The sequence below is a fragment of the Hemibagrus wyckioides genome, linkage group LG06 (assembly GCF_019097595.1).
Source record: "Hemibagrus wyckioides isolate EC202008001 linkage group LG06, SWU_Hwy_1.0, whole genome shotgun sequence".
In the NCBI taxonomy this organism is placed as follows: domain Eukaryota; kingdom Metazoa; phylum Chordata; class Actinopteri; order Siluriformes; family Bagridae; genus Hemibagrus; species Hemibagrus wyckioides.
Genome location: NC_080715.1, coordinates 36,261,396 through 36,283,525, shown reverse-complemented (window position 1 = coordinate 36,283,525; position 22,130 = coordinate 36,261,396). Strand labels below are relative to the sequence as shown.

Below are 22,130 nucleotides of genomic sequence, written 5' to 3'. Positions count from 1 at the left end.
TTTCATATTTAGATTGTATTTTATTCAATTCAGCATAGCAACAATAAATAAGACATTCATTGGTGGTAACATATAACTCTAGTTACGCTACCGATCTAGGAACCCCTGATAACAGCCAGAGGTGGTGTGTAGAACCTGGATGCCAAGAGCATGCAGAGATATTCCAGCAAGGTCATGAAGAAGGACCCATGATGTTGCATTTGCTATAAAATATCCATCATAAACCAATCCATCTGGTTGACAAGGAACCCTGGTGTTTATCAAGGGCACAGTCAAACCACAGAAATCTAAGTAACTGTGTGTGTGTGGTTAGGAGGGGTGGTGGTAGTGCAGGTGGTTGGTGGGGCTGGCGTTTGTACCATCTGGATAATGTCACCTTAGTACATGAAACCAGCTAATGAAACCCGGCCAGAGAACCAGGCCAATGGAGCAAGGAGACAGAGTTAACCTTATGCAGGAGCATAAACCGATGGATTAGAACCTCCGCATGAGTAAGAGGTGTTCCTTGTAGAGTTCTTTACTACAGTAAGAACTGGGTGGTCAGCCTCCAGTTACTGACCTTCACCACCCTGTCTGCTAATCTTTTGCTCAATCCAGTTGACCAAATGACACTATATGGGATGTACCACATACAGCAAAAGATATGACATGCAGGGTCAACCTCAATCAAAGGCAAGGCTTGTTTATATAAACTAAATGTGGGCAGGGAGATTATCACAAGAGCACCACACTTAGTTGTCGTAAATGCTAGAAAGAAGACACCCACTTATCAAGGTTACAATTTAGCTCATAATGAGAGAATTTAAACCCCAGGGAGGGAGGGGGGGGTTCCATACCAGATTCCAGAGGGACCATGGAGGGAAGTGAGATGACCCCCTATTCAGAAAGGCAGTATTAAGTTAATGGGACCTATCCACAGCACTGTAGTGTGCTGCAAGGTAAATGGCTGCTGTTTTAATGGTCACAAAAAGATGGACAGTGCACCAATCCAGACAGTAAGCTCAACACCATTTAACCTGTCTCTCTGGAACAGCAAATCTACAGGTAGGTGAAAGATGTCACGGTGCGGCAACAACAGCCATGAGACCCTGATCGAGCTGGTCATAGTGGAACCAGAAGTAAGACTTTGTAGGCTAGGTGCTAAATCCTTAGGAGCAGTGCTAGAGGACATAATTGGTGAGACCTAACGTGTGCCGAAGTATCCTGTCCCAGCGGTCTGCCAGAGTGAACTGCCACTAGCCGTGAATTCACAAACAGCTGTGAATTTGTTGGAATCCATCTGAATTAGCAATTAACAGCATGTAAGGAAAACTGCTCTACTTTGCTAGAAATGAGTTAATCTGTTAGCCAGAACTAGTGGCTGGGACATGTGGAGTATTTGAAGGAGAAAATGACTAGAAGGTAACAGAGATGGTGAGAAAAAGAAATGGTTTGTCATTCAAAATACTGTGAATAGAAACTAGCATCAGAGATTAATAAACCTGACTCAGCAGTGTTGTATGGATAATGCTTGTAACATGAAACAACCTACAGCTACATCTCCAACACAAGCTGCTACGCAAGAAGCTCCACACGGTGTTCATTTTCACGTCATGTCCACAGCTGAGAAGGAACAAGGCAATGATGGCAGTTATAGCAAGTGTTGAATTATCAGCCCTAAGCAACCTTGTTGGAAGATCTCAGGATACAAGCACACATGCACATGGTGGTGCGACACACTGCCCAGGGCTGTTAGGAGGGGTGAAATAGAACCAGACATATTTTGGATTCAAGGAACAAACACTTTGGAACATTTAAAGTGAAGCGTATTTTGTGGACACATTTATTTCCCTTTTGCAGCTGACATTTAAACATGGCGAGCAGTTTAAAGATTAGCAGGAATTTAGTGCACATACTGTTGTATTGAACTGAACTGACCAATCACAATCACACTGAGGAAACAAAGCTTAATTAAAGGTGGATTAAGCACACCAATACATGTATGTAGTGTTAGTTTAGGTAAGCATGGAAAGGGATTTCTCACTCTAGTGATAAACGTCATCCCACCATCAACCATGTGACAAAGACACCATATTTTCAAATTCATTTGTGTCCTTTACAACCTGTCAAAAGCACAGGTTAACATCTACTTTACCTTCTTTTTCCAAGTTTGTACAATATACAGGAGTTAGTAACATTCATACACTTAATAGTGGTTCATTATAGTTATTTTCCATAATTCACAGCTTTAGAGCAGTCAAGAGAAATGAATTCACTGGGAAACCATTAACAAAAGCATGCAGGAACCTGTTGTTATGACTGCCACTACTTGCTTTCACTAATGATGCTACTTTTCATCACTGAAGACTTGACTGGCACTCTCACATGTAGATTAGACTGTATTGTGAATAATGTTGGTGTGTATTAGTGTGAGACCTGTGACACTACCACAGTGAAACAGTCGGCGGCAAACTCGTAATACTGACATTACTCCCACCATGTGCCCTTTCCAGCTTAGTGTTGACCGAACAAGGTCCTTATACTATAAATCATACATAAACACACAAAACTGAAGTGAAAAGAATCCTCACATACAGGGAATATATATATATAACTTTCAATTAAAAAGACATGATTCCAAATATTAAAAACACACAAACAATATAAAACAAAATGTACATGGAAAGGTATAAATAAAAAGCTTTGGTCAAGACAATCATTCTCTTTTTATCAAATGGAATGTGTTTCACATGAATGGCATCCACATCAGTCGTGCTTTTAGTGAACCGAAAATTCCCGATTGCTACCAAACTGATTTCATTTTCCTTTTGTAAACATAGTCATAGTCCCTGTTCCTATACGAAGCCACAGAAGTTTGGAGAAAATTTTAAATATAAAACTTCAGCTCATTCCATAGTTCTGTAGCATGATGATTATGGCTAAGGCTCTGCAGTCACAGCCTATAAGGGTTATATTTACGCAGAGCTTGGATATACTATTGCATGCTGGGATAGGTGTGCAATATTAAGGCAGTCTAAGTGAGGCACAAACAGAAGCCTGCTTCTCTCTTACCCTTTCATCCTATTCTAAATGAGCCCAACACACAACCTGGTAAACTTGGTCTCGTGACAAAACTAGTGCCCTATTTTGGAAGAGTGGGTCCCCACATAACCACCTGTAGATCATTTCTCCATCATTTTATATTACTTGCCATTATGTTTGATTTTATATATGTGTTTGTGTGTATATTTATGTATTCTTCACATTTGTGAAGGTTTGTGTGCGCATGTGTGAACTTTACTCAAAGGCCCAGACCTCCAGATTTTGGACAGTGAAGTCTTGTTGTGATGACAATGGTTGGTTGTTAAAAGTGGAGCATTTGGAGGTGGTCCCATGATACAGGTCAGCGTCCAGCCACAGGCCGATATGACCCCTAGCAAGATATACATGAGATTAAATGCAAAGAAACTCTACATACTAACCCACTTGCCTGAACAAGTATACATTACCACTTACCCTCCACCTCCGATCTGAAGAGAGTCCAAGTTTCCCTTTACAAAGTAGGAGTTTTCACCGGTCCAGCGGAAGACCTTGAATAAAAGGATAAAAAAAAAAAAATGTCGGAAATCCAATTTCACATACTTGTAAACAATCAATGCTAGTTGATGTACTAAGGCTAAGGACGTCCAATCTGGAAATTTATCAGTATGTAGTTTCAGTAAAAGAGCTGCTGTGACCGTTTAAGTCATATTTTTATCGTCATTTAGGTGCAGCACCTTTTGAGTCATAAAACAAACCATGGATGAAATTTAGCAGAAAAATCCAAACATGAAAGCAACAGCATAGCTTCAGGTTTAGTCGGTCTTCAAGACGAATACATTTCTGCAGCACTTATCTATATACAATACAAGGTGAATAAACAATTACAATGCTGACCAAAAATAAGATACAAGCCTAATCAAAAATAAAGAAATCAGATATGGATTGCTGTGCAAACTGTCTATAAGGCTTTTTCATATATGCTCATTTTAAACCCATAGGTAGAGGAACATTTCACACTTGTAATTTAGCAGCAGGGTTAGCACAGCTTTTAACCTGGGGTAATAAAACCCTGCTCTGAATTAGGCTTAGCATTAGCTCAGCATTGCAGTGCCAAACGTATACAGTGTATTATGTGTTTTGTACAGTCACACAAACCCCATGTGTTGCGCAAATAGTAGTTGCAGAAATTAAGGGAAAGTTTTTTTCAAGTCAAATGGTGACGAAAAACACATCTGTTGGAGTGAAGAGGAGTCTGTTCAGGACAAACTGGACAGCACAGTCAGAAATAACTGAATATTTAGTGACTGAAAAAGAGGAAGCTGGATGATTGCCTTTTTCACATTTGTTACATAGGCAAATGTTACAAAGCTGTGAAAGATAACAACGCCAGCTTGTGTGCAGAACAGCAGAGCCATCCTCAAATTTTTGTCCTAATTCTTAAGCATCCATCAAGCATCGAGCCTAATTTTCTTACTGCTGCGAAAGCGCGAGACGAGCTGTTATTTAAAGTGGTTGCGTGCTGTTTTAATTCAGTCATGTTTGTTGATACTGCGAATATGAAAAGAAATATGCAGTGTGAAATAATGAGAAACAAGATAAACCCAGAATTCCGTCTACCCAGGATTTAGAATGACCCATGTGTAGGATTATATCCTGACCTTAATTTCAGGGCTGAAGGTATAGACGAAGGTCTCGCCAGTGCCATAATAGTGCTCACTAACTCTGAATGGGTGAGTAGAGAAAACTCCAAAAACCTGGGGGGAAAAAAGAGCAATGCTAAAAGTACACAGCCAGTCTCAGTTATATGGAAGTATTGTTTAGACATGTTGTATCTCATAAAAGCAGTGGCTTATAATATATAGCATATGGCTTATCAAGCATTATCTGTGTGTGTGTGTGTACCTGATCGTTCATGTCTTTGATGACCAGCAGCACAGGGCAGTCCAGCTCCCCCAGGTTCCTGTACAGAGTCTTCAAGCTGGTTCCATGCACCACTGTACTGTAGGCCAGCCTCCACGGGTAACCCTGAACCCTAGCTGGAAGTCGAGCAGCCAACTGCAGGAGTCACACAGTGGTCAGTCGGGTGGGGTCAATAATACACTAGATATTTATTACATTGTATGTACGTGCACGTTCATTTCTGTACAACCTTCTCAATGTGTGTGTCTTCCAATAAGGTGCTGGGGTCAGTCAAAACAGACAGTAGGTCCAGTGGTTCCTCATCCTCAAAACTGCCAAAACTTTGCCTCCTCTTTGCTTCATTCATGGTGATGATCTGAGGAAATGTTTAAGAAGCACTACACTCAATACATAACCTCAAAACAGTGTCCAGTACAGTAAATAGAACAAAGAAACGGCTCATGTGATGATGCGGCATTCACCTCCCAATTTCTGGGCACTGGGTCACTGAAGAAGTTATCAATCATGTTAAGTTCATCCTTTTCTACGACTACAAAGCCCTGCTCCTGTGCGTCTTTCCCATAGGCATCAGGAGACCACTGAATGAAGAATGAGTAGAGATGGTCCACCCTGAGAAGACCAGCCAGAACAGGTCAGTAAATTGAACTTACAGTTTAATTATTTTAGAACCAGAGCTTGACATAATGTAAACACTATACAGATGACCAGCCACTTCAGCCTAAGAGTTTTTCAAAAGTGTAGTAGTCAGCTAGCAGTCTCTAGGAACCTGTAACTTTAAACTTCACACTTAATAATAATTAATCTGCATCACTGTAATGATGTTTGCAAATATGTGAGCAGCACATAGAGCCAGAAAACACGTTCTGTCTAATGAAAATAAAAATGTACCCCTAATGCTGGGAGAAATCCTACTGGAATGGTTTGGGTCCATTTGTTCTCTTGCAGAGAAGAGTTACTGCAAATCAGTACAAAGAGGACTGACCGCATAACCTTATACTTATGACTATAATCTATCCTTATGAAAGTAAACTCTTTCTGGATGACCCCTCCCCCATCCATTGGTCATGAAGGGTCACTGAATGTTTTGATGTGTAAATCAAAGGGGTGTAACGATACGTTGTGAAAGCGGCCCACTGTCATACGCCTTGTGAAATAGCTCGGCATACGAAACACATGCAGACAAAATTAGCATGTGTGTAACCCTTCACACAGCTGTGCAAGAGTTGGTCCACTGCACGGTCAGTCTCCTCTTCATAGCCTAGCATAGACCTGAGGCTTCAGGAAAAATTGAACCCTAATCTCATCTAACGCCTTCAACATCTCCAGGCAAATACAGCACAGATTACTAAACCCCAGAGTAAACACACACACAAAGGTGGACTAATTTGTGAATTAACAGATTTCTGGCATGGTTCCTGAAACAAAGGGGAAGCCCACAGGGTTCCTCAAAGCTTTCCCCCTTCGACAATATCCCCAGTGAAGCTTAACACTCCCATGTACTTGTCTGGCAGAGAGTGTATATGGCCTCATTTTTTCTTTTTCACTTCAACTTTTCTGGCTCTCCCCTTCCTCTAAATTTCAATCAGGAAACCCATTTGTGAGCTTCGAAGGCCTCCTTCTTCACCTTGACATCTTCCCTTAACACCGATGTCCACCAGCATGTCATAGGGTTACTTCTGAGAAAGACACCAACGGTTTTCCCATCGTCTGCCCAGATTGGGGTTGTTAACTCTAAATGGCCCATGTTCTAGTCATCATTCAGTGATGATAAAATTTATAAGTGATCTTTGGCCCAAGGTGCTCTTCTGTAAGCATATTAAAGCCTTAATGAGACATTATGGTACTTTTTCCCTTTAATTTGTCAAATGTCTAAATATAGACTATATTACACTGATTTTTCTAAAACATTATGAAAATTTCCTGTGCCCACATTTGACAAGTGGTTAACCTCAAGCCCTAATTAGAACTCATACACAAACAACATACCTTTCTTGTGGTACCGCAAACCAGTACTCTGGGGGTTTCCCTCTGGTCCCAAAAAAGTGAGTGGGGCTAGAGGTTCGACCGGTGGCAAAGGATTTCTTCATGGGCTTCCCCACTTTGAAGCAGAGGAACATGGGTGGTTTCTTGCTTTTCTCTTCTGCAGACAGTAGCATATCTACAAACAAGACAGGCACAGTGAGGCCTTCCCCTTTTCACATGCAAACATCAGATTGTCAGTGACGGTTAAATACATTTTTCATACAGCAAAAAAAAACTTCTGATAGTAAAATGAATTCAAGAGCTGAAGATTTAAAAAAAAAAAACCAAAAAAACAAACTATTATGCAAGCATCAGTGCCTCCGCATCACTGCACAAAGAACAAGCTTCAGTTGTCACAGTACATTTAATAAATTAGATACATTTTCACCAACATCTTCGTATCCTCTCACCTTCGATTGGACCCTGCATCCGTTTCATCAGCCATGACATCTCCGTTTCATTGTTCTGCAGATCTTCCTCCTTCTTGTGCAGTTCTTCATCTGTATTTGGTCTCTTCATTGTCTCCTTATCATCTCCATAACTTGGTCCAGAGTCCCCAATCACATCACCAGAGCTCACAATTCTTTTTTGGTCCTTAGTTACTGCTTTTTCCACTTTTGGAGAATCATGAATAAGTATCTTATCATTATTTAAGCCCTCCACATCTTTCATCTCCTCGACTACAGTAACCACGTGTTCCTTTTCAGTAGGCTCTGTTCCAGTGTACAGTGTGTCGTTTTTGTCCCCATCTAAGACCGACTCTACGTTCTCATCTGTGGAACGATTATGAAGGCCTTCATCTTCATCCTCTACTTGATCTGCATCACATGACCCCACTGCCTCAACTGTCTGGTCTGTTAGGACCAGCATACTCATCTTTGTTTCCACAGAATCACTCAGATCTTGTAAGGATGCCTCTTCCAGACTCAGGCAGGTAGTGTTGGCAGTCTCAGGCCTGCTGCGAGAAGTTTCAGTGCTTCCGTTCTCGGTTCCTGAGTCATTCTGTAACAGCTCAAGCTCAGTGAAGCCTTCATCGGATGGTGACTTGTCAGCGGGGGGGCAAACAGTCGTCGTCTCAATGTCATCTAATACGATCGGGCAGCTGGGTTTGCTGAGGGCCTCGTAGCGGCTAAAGGGGTTCAGATCCTGTTCAGATGGAAGTTCCACCCACTCACCTGGCCTGTATAATGGACACAGATCCTGAGGTATGTCACTACCGTTGAAACAGCGGCCATGATGTGAGGGTGATGGAAAGGAAAATTTAAGAGAGAAACAAAACAAAAAGAACTTAAAATATGGACAAACTCAGGAAAACGAAATTATAAACTAAATTATAACAGAACTAAATGAAAACTTAAGGGAAACTTAAAGAAAATGGAATAGAAATTATGCGGAAAAAAAAACTTAAAGTAACTGCATAATGCACACCATGATAAGTGAAAAAGATCCACAACAACCAAAAAATAAATAAATTTTAGAGCAAAGAGAGAGGTTACACTGAGGAGACACTGAAATGCAAACACAGGACAGTGTCAATAATACTGCGAGTACAGTGCTTCATGATGTGATAACTGATGCCTGACATTATATAAACAACCCAGAACAAACAAAGGCAGAAAACACAAAATATTAAAATACGAGAGAGAGAGCGAGAGCGCATTGCTGCTTACGAAGGCAGAGCATCCTTGAGCTGCATACGGGACACGTCGTCATACAGAGCCACGGATAGCACCTCCTCCATGGGGCAGATGAGGCCGTACTCCTCACAGCCGTGCTCGATCACTAGAGGATCCGACTTGTGAGGGTCAAACATTATGTTATTGGGCGTCACAATCATCACACCACCAACAACTCCCTGAGAAACGAGAGAGGGGAATGTCCTATCGTCAGTTTTTCCTGCCCCATCTTGCTAACATGCACAAGATTTCCAGAAACGAATCTTGATAGAAGGCTTCAAAAGGTATTGAAATGTGCATCAAGGTTTATTATATTCATCAATTGTTAAAGAAACCTGTGCAACTATAAACCTAACGTTGGAAAGATTCCATCAAGCTTCTTACCATGCCATCAGTGAAGTACTTGCAGCTCATCTTAAGGAATTTGACCGGGCTCTCATCCTCAGATGGAGGAGAGAGTTCCCGGTGCCTCAGCCTGCTTGATTTGTCATCCTAAAAAACACAGCTTTGCCTTAGACATTGAATTTTAAACAGAGTCTATTGAAACAGGCCAAATATCTTGAATCACTTTCTGATTAAGTATATACAATTTAAGGCTATGTGCCATCAGTACATTAAATTCACAATTAGGTCTGATACCTGTAACTGTTTTTCTGAGGGTGCCGTGTTCACAGAATCTGTCAAACCCTTGGCCGTTTCTGACTGCCCCACATCAGGGACAAAGAGTTTCTGATGGAAAATGGACAGAACAGACGACCACTCAGATGATTATTCAAAGCATGGCACCTGATGTTGTAACTTACTCATATGAGAATCTGAATAAAAAGAGAGCTCAGGAGTGTTAGCAAGTGACAAGAGAAATGCAGAACGGGACTCACCTGTCCTGGAACCACACTGCGAGAGAAGAGACGGTTCAGCTGTACTAGTTTATTTGGGGTGATATTGAACTGCAGTGCAATGCTGTTTAAGGTGTCCTTAGAACTAACCTGCATAAACAAACACACAACACCTTTAAATATTATAATGAATGGACAAGCTGAATACTCATCTAGATTTTCATCCATAGCATATGAGCTATTAACATACATTAATGCTCATGGTTTTGTGCTTGATGAAAAGGCCTACAGGTTAAAAAATGGCGACGTTCACTCACTGTGTACTCTACAGTGCCTGGAGGCTTTTGTTTCTCTTTCTTGGCCTGTTCATTGGATTTGTAGTTGTCCACTGAAAGATAAAAAAAATATTGAAAACCGGTTACTGCATCATTATAAGTACAGTGGTATCTCGGTCCTCGACCACCCATGTTCGAATTTTCGAGTCAATTTGACCTCGGTGTACGAAAATATTTTTGCATACATTCTTGTTTCATACAGGATTGCAACGAATATCTAATTTTCTTTTAAGGGGGTTTCAGCCCCCAATGAGAGTATAATAGTAAAAAAAAAATTAAAAATAAATAAAATAAACGTTTAAATAACAGGGTAGGATGGTAAACTTACTGTAGCATTCCACTGAATTGCATAGATGTGTATAACATTTGAGTACTGAACAAGCCAAATACGAGTCTTCCTGATCTCACACACACACACACACACACACACACACACACACACACACACACACACACACACACACACACACACACACACACACCCTCTGATCCTCACTCTGCGACACAGGGAAGAGCCAAAGTCTACCACCGTTTTCATATGAAATTTAAAGAGGACTGAGGCGATCACGAATTTGTGTACAGTTTATGGAGAATCACCCCCCTAAAAATGGCCTAATGATTATTTTCATTATTTTCATTATTTTCATATTTAGGTACCACTGTACTGGGATTATATACATTAATTTTTTATATATACTGTGTATTCTGACAGCTTTCTATCAGAACCAGCATCAACTTCTTCAGCAATTTGAGCAACAGTAGCTCATCTGTTGGACCGGACCACACGGGCCAGCCTTTGCTCCACACGTGCATCAATGAGCCTTGGCTGCCCATGACCCTGTCGCCGGTTCACCACTTTTCCTTCCTTGGACTTTTAACACCCCAGGAACACCCCACAAAAGTTGCAGTTTTGGAGATGATCTGATCCAGTCGACTAGCCATCACAATCTGTGTGTATAAATATATATTGTATACCTGGTGTAATGTATATATGTAAAATGTGCACGTGTATGTAAGCAAATATTGACCATGTTAACTGTTATGAACAAAAGGTCAGATGTTCCTCTTGCATAATCTCTTCTAAGCACGTGATTAAGACGCTGTGCCGAAAGATTTAATCTAAAATGGATCACAAGGTTTGCATGAACTTGTGGGGTCCTTGCCAGCTTGAGTGCATGCTTTCATCAAAAAAATAAATAAATAAAAAAGAACTGAAAACAATGCCCAACATACAATAGGCGTATTTTCACTTGTGCTCTCAGACCTTTGGACTCCATTGTGTAGGTTATGCAGAAAATGGCATTTTTAGTGCCAAGGACTAGTAGCTATGTAACTTCCTTTATAAATAAGTCATGATCTTTCACCTGGCACCATGTCATTGTCTACTCAGCAAATAGTTTTAGAGGCGTGTGTTTATGTTAGGAGAGCAAGTGTGTGTGTGTGTGCGCACAGGGCTTTTTCCTGTAACATAATGATGCTCCAGATCCACACGCTCAGGAAAGCACAAAGGAATAAACAGAAGATAGATTTTAAGGGCTTATCTACAATTAGTGTTGACAAAGGCCATGTACATGTACTTTTTCTTGTGGTTGCTTGAATATAAGCTGATAAATGAAGCTGTGTGCAGGTAAAACACCAAAATTTCCAAGGTGGTGGTAGTGAGATTGAGGACTGAGAAAAGCTCGATTCATTCATGCAAATTCACTTATTGTGATGATATGTTATGACTGTCATGGTGGCGTGAGTCTTACCTGATTCTCCACTCAGAGTTCTCTCAGCTTTACTGTGCTTTTCACTTTCTCGTTTTTTCTCGTCTGGCTGCGTAGTGAGGGCAGGCTCACAGATCACCGATCCCTTCAAGTCTGTATCGGACTGGTTCTCCTTAGCCATGGATCTCTCCGATTGGCCCTGCTTCAGCTGCCGCCTCTTCTTCAGCCTGAGAGTCGTAATATGACATGACATTAAGGGCATCAAAGTGAAACGTGAGCTCACTGATGACTCGCTGATCTGGTTGGAAGGGGAAGGTTTACACTGGAATTACCAGTCTCCATCCCTGCCACAATACACCCACAAACCCACCCACCCTCTTCTCTCTCTCTCTCTCTCTCACACAATCTCTCTCATGTCATCTGCAATCTTCTTTAACGATGATGAAAAACTTAACTGCTGAACGTGCAGGAAGTTAAATGGTAATAATGAAAGGCTCAAGGGAGGGGGAAGAAAGCATACACATAAGCATTAGGAAAAACAACATGAACAAATTTAATCCTACACTATCATTCTGACAAGCATGATCTGAGGCAAGAGAAAAAGCTAGGTAGCCAACAATAACGATCTGACAGACAATTCATTTAAGAACTGCAATAAATCTGAACTATTATTTTTCATTTCTAGCAAAAGAGCATTATACAGAGTCTGTATTCCAACAAGCGACCGATGCATTCAGATTTGCATGCCAGAAGCACTGCAGCCGCCACATCGAGCATTAGCACACTCAACAGAGCCGGAAGAAATAAAAAAAAAAAAAAAGCTCCCTCCACACACTTAGACCAAACAGCGATCTCACCAGCTGTGCAAGCTTTTAAGTCTCAATAACAGACTGGAGATCTGGGAAACTCCTACTGCAGAACTACCGATGCTGCTGATGCCGTCACTGTCCATCTGATGTCCAAAAAATATTCCACAGTAATCCTCGCCTCGGTAATTTTCAGTAGCACAGATGATTTGTGGGAAAGAAATGCGATAGCACATGTGTGAGAGAATCGCCAGATGTATGAGCAAAAGTTGTGTTACCTGTGTGCATGATAATACTTTGGAAGCATATGATGTAAGCATAAGCCAAGCCTAGTCACATGTTTAATCAATAACGAAGGCAAAGGAGAGCCAACAGAGACTCTTAACTCAACAAACCTGACCCAGTTTCACTTCTACTTTGCCAAAATAAATGAATAAAAAATCCCACTTCCTTTGCTATATTACTGCATTGTGTGTAAATAGCTTGAATCAGATTTTAAAATATATCTAATACATAACACCACAAAACACATTTGATATCTGGTCATTTGACTCATGCAAGACCTCACACAAATTCAACACTCGGTGCTCACATGAAGATAGGCAGATGAAATAAATTGATTGTTATGACAGTCCGTAGGAGGAAATAAACATCCGGTTCTCCAAGAGAACATTTCTCCCATTAAAGGCAAGTCGAAGTATAAAGAAGACCACAAAGATTGCAGTGAGAAATGCAAATGCTAATACGTTGCTGTTTTTAGCTTAGACTTCTTTGGTGGTGAAATAATGTGGAAATAATGTTCTTTCCTCAACAGGACACAACACTTAGGCTAAATAACAGTCTACTTAGTATCTGTGTACCATTTCTGCCATTTCAAGCCGGCTGAATCTTCTAGCATGTTAGTAGACAAATAATATGCATATAAACGAAATACACAATACAAAACAAACCAGAGGAATAAGTCTGAAACTGCAAACACAGTAGCACTGTTTATAACGTACCCTAAACACCACTTCTGATTCAAATATTCATTTAATCATGCGTTACATATACACCGACCAGGCGCAACATTATGACCACCTGCCTAATATTGTGTTGGTCCCCCTTTTGCTGCCAAAACAGCCCTGACCCCCCCATGCACCGTGTATTCTGACACCTTTCTATCAGAATCAGCATTAAATTCTTCAGCAATTTGAGCAACAGTAGCTCGTCTGTTGGATCAGATCACACGGGCCAGCCTTCTCTCCCCATGTGCATCAATGTGCCTTGGTTACCCATGACCCTGTCACCGGTTCACCTTCCTTCCTTGGACCACTTTTAATAGATACTGACCACTGCAGACCGGGAACACCCCAAAAGAGCTGCAGTTTTGGCCATCACAATTTGGCCCTTCGTCAAACTCACTCAAATCCTTAGCCTTGCCCATTTTTTCTGCTTCTAACCAATCAACAGAATGTTCACTTGCTGCCTAATATATCCCACCAAGATGAGGAGAAAATCAGTGTTCACCTGTCAATGCTCAGAATGTTATGCCTGATCGATGTATTACGAACAAAACTGTGCAGCAAGTCCAGCACGTCTGTTGTCACGTTCACACCACTACATGGCGCAGTGTTTTTAAATCTAATTATAAAAAAATAGCTAAATATAAGCATTTACATAGCTTATTTATTCCTGGATTATTTTTAATCTACACCACCCCTTTCAGTCTGATCGAAATTTCATTTAAGTAGAGCTCAATCAGATCGACTGAGGTGTTTACATTGAAGGCTTTATCAATCCGGATTATTTGGTTGCATATAAACACCCACACACATTATATATATATATATATATATATATATATATATATATATATATATATATATATATATATATATATCCATATAATAAAATACCTGGCGAAGTAACTGGGCCTCTTCTCTTTTTTCTCCATTTAGGTAAAGATGACTGATGATTCTTTACAGATCTCAGGTCCAGAAGTTTCAACTCCTCTCCTGGCCAACCCTTATTTATCTAAGGAATGAGGGAAAATGTGAAATCGGAAGCCTAATACACGGAACACACGTTCAAGCACAACATCATGATCTCGGAGTAAAATGAGACGTACATGTGATAAGGATGTGAAGGACCACAAATACAGAGAATAATTATCAGTAGTAATAATAATAAAAAAAAAAATGTTAGTATGCTGGGAAATTTGCTAACTATGGCTCCATGAGACAGTTATATCTTCCGTGATGGAAAGCTAACATTGTTTTGCTAGGATTATAACCAATAAGCGCATTAGCATCCGTATACATTATTATTAGCTGCTAAACAGATAGCTAGCGTGTTAACGATAATTAGCAAGATAGCCAGTTTAATACAGAGACAATAGGTGTGGAGAACAGAGGAGAAACTAAGCAGTAAACAACAAATGTACAATTTCTTAATAGAAACCTAAGGGCGTATATATTTTAAGCCTGTTCGCTTGCTTGTTAAAAATTTCAGTACTCACTAATCAAGCTACATCTTCTCTCGAGTCATTTCCAGTTTCCTCACATGGATACCTCGGGATATTAGCTGGATAGCTAGCTTAGGCTTTTCTTTTTTCTCCGCCGGTTTTCAGCCACCGTTTTTCTTTAACGGAAGATGGATAGATGTCTTCGCACTATAACGTTACCCAGCCACAATGCTAATAAGCTAAGGCTGGCGTATTTATACCAAAAACACAATTTAGCCACATCGAAACCTAACGCAAACGGAAGCCATCATGTTATCTGTGTGTCTATGTTTACAAAATGTAATGTGTTTATATGCAGGCATGGTGATAGGCCGAAGTCTTCAGACTCCACCTTCTCCTTCACCACCAGTGTGGTCTGGGGGGCTGAGCTAATGTGGGTTTACCCCAGGGATTAAGAGGGATTTGATTCCTGCGCACATTGATTTGAGGGAAAATATTTATAGAAAACGTAAAGTCAATAAGCATCAATAGGGCATAATCTGAAGCTAGCGTATAGTCTCATTAGAATATACACGATATGGCCAAAGTATGTGGACACCTGACCATCACATACATACACTATATTGCCAAAAGTTTTGGGACGTCTGCCTTTATATGTATCTCATTCTTAATCCATAGGGTTTAATATGGAGTTGGCACACCCTTTGCAGCTATAACAGCTTTAACACTTCTGGGAAGTCTTTCCACAAGGTTTAGGAGTGTGTTTATGGGAATTTTTGACCATTTCTCTAGATGCGCATTTGTGAGGTCAGGCACTGTTGTTGGATGAGAAGGCCTGGCTCACAGTCTCCACTCTTAATTAATTAATTACAATCGTGTTGAGGTCAGGACTCTGTGCAGGCCAGTCATGTTCCTCCTCACCAAACTCACTCATCCATGTCTTTATGGACCTTGCTTTGTGCTCTGGTGTGCAGTCATGTTGGAACAGGAAGGGGTCATCCCAGGGGTGGACTTAGTGATTTGGGGGCCCTAAGCAATTCCAGGTATGGGAATCTCGCGCAGGTGCAGTATGATAGGAACGTTCCAATATTCATGAATCATGGAGGGGCCCTGCATTTAAAAAGATGTAATAATAACGTTAAAATCTTAGTAGTCATAGACAGACCATACTATATATGATAGAAAAGTAATAAGTCCTATATGATTTATATAGGCTTCTTGGTATTGGTTGGGGCCCCCTAATTCCCCAGGGCCCTAAGCGGCTGTTTACCTCGCTTATTGGTTAAGTCCGCCCCTGGGTCATCCCCAAAACTGTTCACACAATGTTGGGAGCATGAAATTGTCCAAAATGTCTTGGTATATAATCCCCCCCTTCACCAAACTTTATACTTGGCACAGTGCAGTCAGGCAAGTACCGTTCTCCTGGCAACCGCCAAACCCAGACTCGTCCATTGGATTGCCAGACAGAGCAGCAGGATTGGTCACTCCAGAGAACACGTCTCCACTGCTCTAAAGTCCAGTGGCGGCGTGCTTTACATCACTGCATCCGGCGCTTTGCATTGCACTTGGTGATGTAAGGCTGCTCGGCCATGATAAACCATTCCATGAAGCTCTTGAGCTAATCTGAAGGTCACACAAAGTTTGGAGGTCTGTAGCTATTGACTCTGCATAAAGTTGGCGACTTCTGCGCACTGTGCACCTCAGCATGCACTGACCCAGCTCTGTGATTCTACATGGCCTACCACTTCATGGCTGAGTTGGTGCTCTTCCCAATTGCTTCCACTTCCACAATTTCCATGAAGACCTGCAAATAGCCCTGAACAGCAGTGAACCCGACTGAACAGATCTGGGATGAACTGGAACTTAAACTGTGCAGCAGACCTCCTCACCCAACATCAGTGTTTGGAAAGCCTTCACAGAAATGTGGATCTAAACAGCAAAAAGGGAACTAAATCAATGTTAAGACCCATGGATATGGAATGGGCATGTATGGGTCTGATGGTCGGGTGACTAAATCCTTTTGGCTATATAATGTAAATTCACTGACCAGTCAATCAGTGATGTTGGTGATGGCAGTAGTTTGAGTATTTTAGAAATCTCCTGGTATTTTCTTTACAATTTACACAGCATTATGTGGGTGGAGCTTCCTGTGTGTGGCAGATTCTTCTCATGGAAACAATGGATGAGAGAGGTCAGAGGAGAATGGTCAGACAGATTAAAGCTAACAGGAAGGCCAAATAACCACTCTGTACAAATGTAGTGAGCAGAAAAGCATCTCAAAATGCATATTTCAAATGTCAAACTTTTGGGTGGACAGGCTATATATACAGTACATCACATGGTCTTTTACCAGTCTTCTCCTGTCCAGTTTTGGTGAGCATGTACATATAATATGATGCCTGAGATTCTTCCTGTCTGACAAGAGTGGAACCTGGTGAATGGTCTTCTGCTGTTGTATCTCAGCTGCTTTAAGGTTTCAGCATGTGCATTCTGTGATGTTATTCTGGTCACTACTGTTCTAAAAAGTGCTTATTTAAGTTACCATGGTCATCAACAAGGTAATTTCTGCCTATGGAGCTGTTGCTCACAGAATGTTCCTTGTTTTTCACACCACGTTAAATAAACTCTAGATTAAAGAGATCTGCATTTACTGTGCATGTTGAAATACTCAACATGCCACTAATGTCACATTCTGAAGTGAACATTAACTGGAGCTGTTCACATGTATCTGCATAAACATCTCATTAAAATAACTGGTTCACCCTGGCCAGTATAAACAGCATCCTTTTTTCTAATGGTTAGTCTTAAAGAGTGATGAGCAAACCAGTATAATATAATATTCATCATAATTGACATTAATAACAAATTCTGTTCTATATACAGTACTACAGCTTTTCCCATGTATGAAATACTGATTATAATTTTTAACACAGTGCATGCGTACATGAAGAATTTCAAAAGAGAAAGAGAGATAAGAGAGAGGCTGGTGAGGGAACAACTATTATTAGCTGTTATAATGAAAGTGATAACAGGAATTAACTTGTCAAGCTTTGTGGTTTAGTTTTCTAGTGCTTTGCACTGTTAGGTAGTCCTAGCAGAGTCTTAGCAAATTGTGCAAGACATGATCCTCAAAAATCTGTGGTTCCAAAATGACACCACTGTTGAGCAATATCAATGGATTACAGTAATGTTGCAAGAGCATATACTGTAGGGTTGAATTCTTTATCATGGTCAGGATTGTGGTGAGAGTGAGGCTGGAATATTTTATGGAAGGGTCAATTACACCTAAAGACATTTTAGCATAGCTAATACACCTACTGGCATGTTTTACTGAGTATATCATAGAATGCCAATGAAACATGGGTTGCACAGATAGTAACCGAACCTTAGGCTTTAATCAGGGACCATGAGGTAGTACTGTTACCTGTTGCACCACCACACTGCTGTGGATGTGTGAAACGACAAGACAAATTTATTGAGATTTCTGTTTGTTGCTTTTAATACCAGGTTAGACTAGCATTAGTTCCAGCAGCTGACAGAAATTGGCAAATTCTATCTAATGGTAAATTCTGAATGTTTATACACAGATCAGGCATAACCTTATGACCACCTGCCTAATATTTTGTTGGTCCCTCTTTTGCTGCCAAAACAGCCCTAACCTATCAAGGCATGGACTCCACTAGATCCCTGAAGGTGTGCTGTGGTATCTGGCACCAAGATGTAAGCAGCAGATCCCTTAAGTCCTGTAAGTTGTGAGGTGGGGTCTCCATGAATCGGACTTGTTTGTCCAGCACATCCTATAGATGCTCGATTGGATTGAGATCTGGGGAATTTGGAGGCCAAGTCAACACCTCAAACTCGTTGTTGTGGTCATCAAACCATTCCTGGTCCATTTTTGCTTTGTAGCACGGCGCATTATCCTGCTGATAGAAGCCACAGCCAACAGGGAATAACGTTTCCATGAAAGGGTGTACATGGTCTGCAACAATGCTTAGGTAGGTGGTACATGTCAAAATAACATCCACATGGATGGCAGGACCAATGGTTTCGCAGCAGAACATTGCCCAAAGCATGACACTGTCACTCAACATACCACTAATGTCACATTTTTCCCATTCTGAAGTGAACAGTAACTGGAGCTGTTTATCTGTATCTGCATAAACCTCTCATTAAAATAACTGGTTCACCCTGACCAGTATAAACAGCATCCTTTTTTCTAACGGTTAGTCTTAAAGAGTGAACCAGTATTATATACACTACTCACAAAAAGTTAAGGATATTCAGCTTTCGGGTGAAATTTCAGGATGCACCTAAAATGCACTATAACCTTTACAGGTGAACTTAATTTGACCTTCTCTTCAGATGGAAGTGGCCACTGAGCTTAGAGTGTCACAGAGTGTCATCAGCAGGTTGCGACAGAGATACAGAGAGACTGGAAGAGTCACAGAAAGGCATAGAAGTGGACGTCCTTTGGCCACATCCCACGTTGATGACTGCTTCATTGTGAACAGTGCCCTGCGGAACCGGATGATGAATGCCACTCAACTCCAGGCACATTTAAGGGAGGTGAGAGGCACCCAAGTGTCACGTCAGACCATTTGAAACCATTTATATCAGTGTGGTCTGCGTGCTAGATGACCTGCAAGGGTACCTGACCACACCACCAGGCACAGGCGTCATCGTCTTGCATGGCCCAGGGAGCATTTACGCTGGACGAGGGACCAGTGGGCCTCAGTGCTGTTCTCTGATGAAAGTCGATTCACGTTGAGCAGAAATGATGGCCGCCAATGATGTTGGAGACATCCAGGAGAGCGCTATGCATCAGCCACTGTTGTCACCAGATGAGCCTTTGGTGGTGGTGGTGTTGCAGTCTGGGCAGGTGTGTCTACTCAATACAGAACTGCCCCACATCTTGTGAATGGTACAGTGACAAGCCAATACTACCTGAATAACATCATTAATCCAGTCATTGTGCCCCTGCATGAACAACACAGGCCTAATTTCATCTTCATGGACGACAATGCTCCAGATCATTGAGGTCACATCATTAGGGAACGGCTGCTGGAGGCTGGGGTACCTCAAATGGAGTGGCCTGCACTTTCTCCAGACCTGAATCCCATAGAAAACCTATGGGATCAGCTGAGTCGCCGTGTAGAGGCTCGTAACCTTGCACCCCAATGACCTGAGGGCTGCCCTTCAAGAAGAGTGGAATGCCATGCCTCAGCAGACAATAAGTCGACTCCTGAACAGCATGAGATGTCGTTGTCAAGCTGTAATTCATGGTCAAGGGCACATGACAAATTATTGAGACATTGACATTTTTGTTGTGTTATACCCACCACTGTTGTTGGCTTTTGTTTCAATAAATTGTTTGAAATGAGGAAATCACCATTGCATGCTTGATATAATATCACTGTAGCGTGAACTTTTTACATTTTCCATGAATTTCACCCAAAAGCCAAATATCCTTAACTTTTTGTGAGTAGTGTATAATATTCATCATAATTGACATTAATAACAAATTCTGTTCTATATAAAGTACTACAGCTTTTCCCATGTATGAAATACTGATTATAATTTTTTAACACAGTCCATGCGTACATGAAGAATTTCAAAAGAGAAAGAGAGAAAAGAGAGAGGCTGGTGAGGGAACAACTATTATTAGCTGTTATAATGAAAGTGATAACAGGACTTAACTTGTCAAGCTTTGTGGTTTAGTTTTCTAGTGCTTTGCACTATTAGGTAGTCCTAGCAGAGTCTTAGCATGACCAAAGCATGACACTGCCTCCATTGGCTTGCCTTCTTTCCATAGTGCATCCTGGTGCCAGGTAAGCGACGCACACACACCCGGCCATCTATGTAATGTAAAAGAAAAAATGATCCATCAGACCAGGCCACCTCCATCATCCAGTTCTGATGCTCACATGCCCATTGTTTCTGCTTTCGATGGTGCACAGGGGTCAGCATGGGCATCCTAACTGGTCTGTGGCTATGCAGCCTCATACGCAACTGCAATGCACTGTGTATTCTGACACCTTTCTATCAGAACCAGCATTAACTTCTTCAGCAGTTTGAGCAACAGTAGCTCATCTGTTGGATCGGATCACACAGACCAGCCTTCGCTCCCCACGTGCATTAATGAGCCTTGGCCGCCCATGACCCTGTCGCCAGTTCACCACTGTTCCTTCCTTGGACCACTTTTAATAGATACTGACCACTGCAGACCGGGAAGGTGCCATGATGAGGAGATAATCAGTTTTATTCACTTCACTGGTCAGTGGTCATAATGTTATGCCTGATCAGTGTATTTTAACTATATTACAGTATATTTATTAAAGTAAAACCTATTTGTATTATTTCTACCTGTGAAAAGTTGACAGAAAGGCTTGACAAGGCAGATAGAGATCTATTACAAACCTGAGTGAAGTAGCTCAGGGTACAAGGCACAGGGCTCATCACAGGGCAAAATCACACACTCTCACACACTACGGACAATTTAGAGATGCCAATAGGCTTACAGTGAATGTTTGGGGGAGGAAACCAAAGTACCTGGAGAAAGCCCCAAATAAACTCTACATACTTCGGGCAAAGGTAGGTATTAAACCTTTAACCCCAGATATGTAACTGTGCTGGATAATAAATTAACAACAAATTTGTTATCATTTATGAATAAAGAATATCTACTTTTTTTCAGCATTTTTTCCAATATTTCTGAAGCGTAGTGATAGGATTCACAAAATAAATGTTAACATCTGAGCACTAAACAAATACACATACAAATAATGCCACTGCATTACACCTCTAGTTTACACCAGCTTCCTCTGGCGCACGATCTGTGACAAAAAGTTCTTTCACATATTATATAAGCCGATTTGAAATGATTTCAGCCTGCACTTTCATTCGCAGGTGGAATCCAACTTTATTTAAAAATGAAATGTTTATTGGAAACTGAAACCACATTTTAAACAAATGGTGGTTAACACATCCTCAGATAGCAGATAGTTTCAAGCTATACATGGTTAGATTTAGATGTTTACATGCATCAGTTATGGCAATGGCACCTGTATTGTGGCCTAGTGGGGTGGTGCGAGTTATGTTTCATGCCATGTCTCAAACATGCTTTATTCAAAGTTTTGAAAACGTCCTCTCTTAACCTGGCATGCTGGATTTTTCAGTCTCTTACTGACTGGAAATTGGTAATGCTGGAGGGATTTTAGAGTGAAATCAGCAGCTAGTTTACTAGAAAAATAGGAAATAAACTAGAATCAGCTAAAATACTTTGCACACCAACCTACAATGTACCCAATAATTACACAACTTTATTATATAGAACAGTAATTAAGAAAAATGACATGCAGG

At 41.1% G+C, this 22,130-nt stretch overlaps 1 protein-coding gene across 4 annotated transcripts; it reads right to left on the bottom strand.

Moving 5' to 3' along the window:
* Positions 1-15,157, bottom strand: LOC131354621 (nuclear receptor coactivator 7). 4 transcript variants are annotated; one of them, XM_058392485.1, is made up of 16 exons: positions 14,826-15,157; positions 14,224-14,341; positions 11,562-11,746; positions 9,793-9,863; positions 9,518-9,625; positions 9,279-9,368; positions 9,024-9,131; positions 8,634-8,818; positions 7,374-8,176; positions 6,928-7,099; positions 5,403-5,550; positions 5,171-5,296; positions 4,924-5,076; positions 4,680-4,775; positions 3,496-3,569; positions 1-3,412 (listed from the first exon to the last, which is right to left on the bottom strand). In XM_058392485.1, exons 2-16 carry the CDS (start codon positions 14,259-14,261, stop codon positions 3,277-3,279), a joined length of 2,493 nt encoding a protein of 830 aa, XP_058248468.1. In that variant the 5' UTR covers positions 14,262-14,341; positions 14,826-15,157; the 3' UTR covers positions 1-3,276. The 4 variants fall into 4 exon arrangements, with proteins under 4 accessions (XP_058248468.1, XP_058248469.1, XP_058248467.1 ...); XM_058392486.1 differs by lacking the exon at positions 14,826-15,157 and having other exon boundaries at positions 7,374-8,143; positions 14,224-14,267; XM_058392484.1 differs by lacking the exons at positions 14,224-14,341; positions 14,826-15,157 and adding an exon at positions 12,377-12,868 and having other exon boundaries at positions 7,374-8,143.
* Positions 15,158-22,130: the final 6,973 nt, after the last annotated feature.

Coding starts and splice junctions, on each gene's coding strand:
- LOC131354621 (XM_058392483.1), bottom strand. CDS start 12,645: ATGCTTACATCATATGCTTCCAAAGTATTATCATGCACACAGGTAACA. Junction 9,132..9,278: donor CCTCAGAAAAACAGTTACAG/GTATCAGACCTA, acceptor TGTGTTTTTTAG/GATGACAAATCAAGCAGGCT. Junction 3,413..3,495: donor CTTCAGATCGGAGGTGGAGG/GTAAGTGGTAAT, acceptor ATATCTTGCTAG/GGGTCATATCGGCCTGTGGC.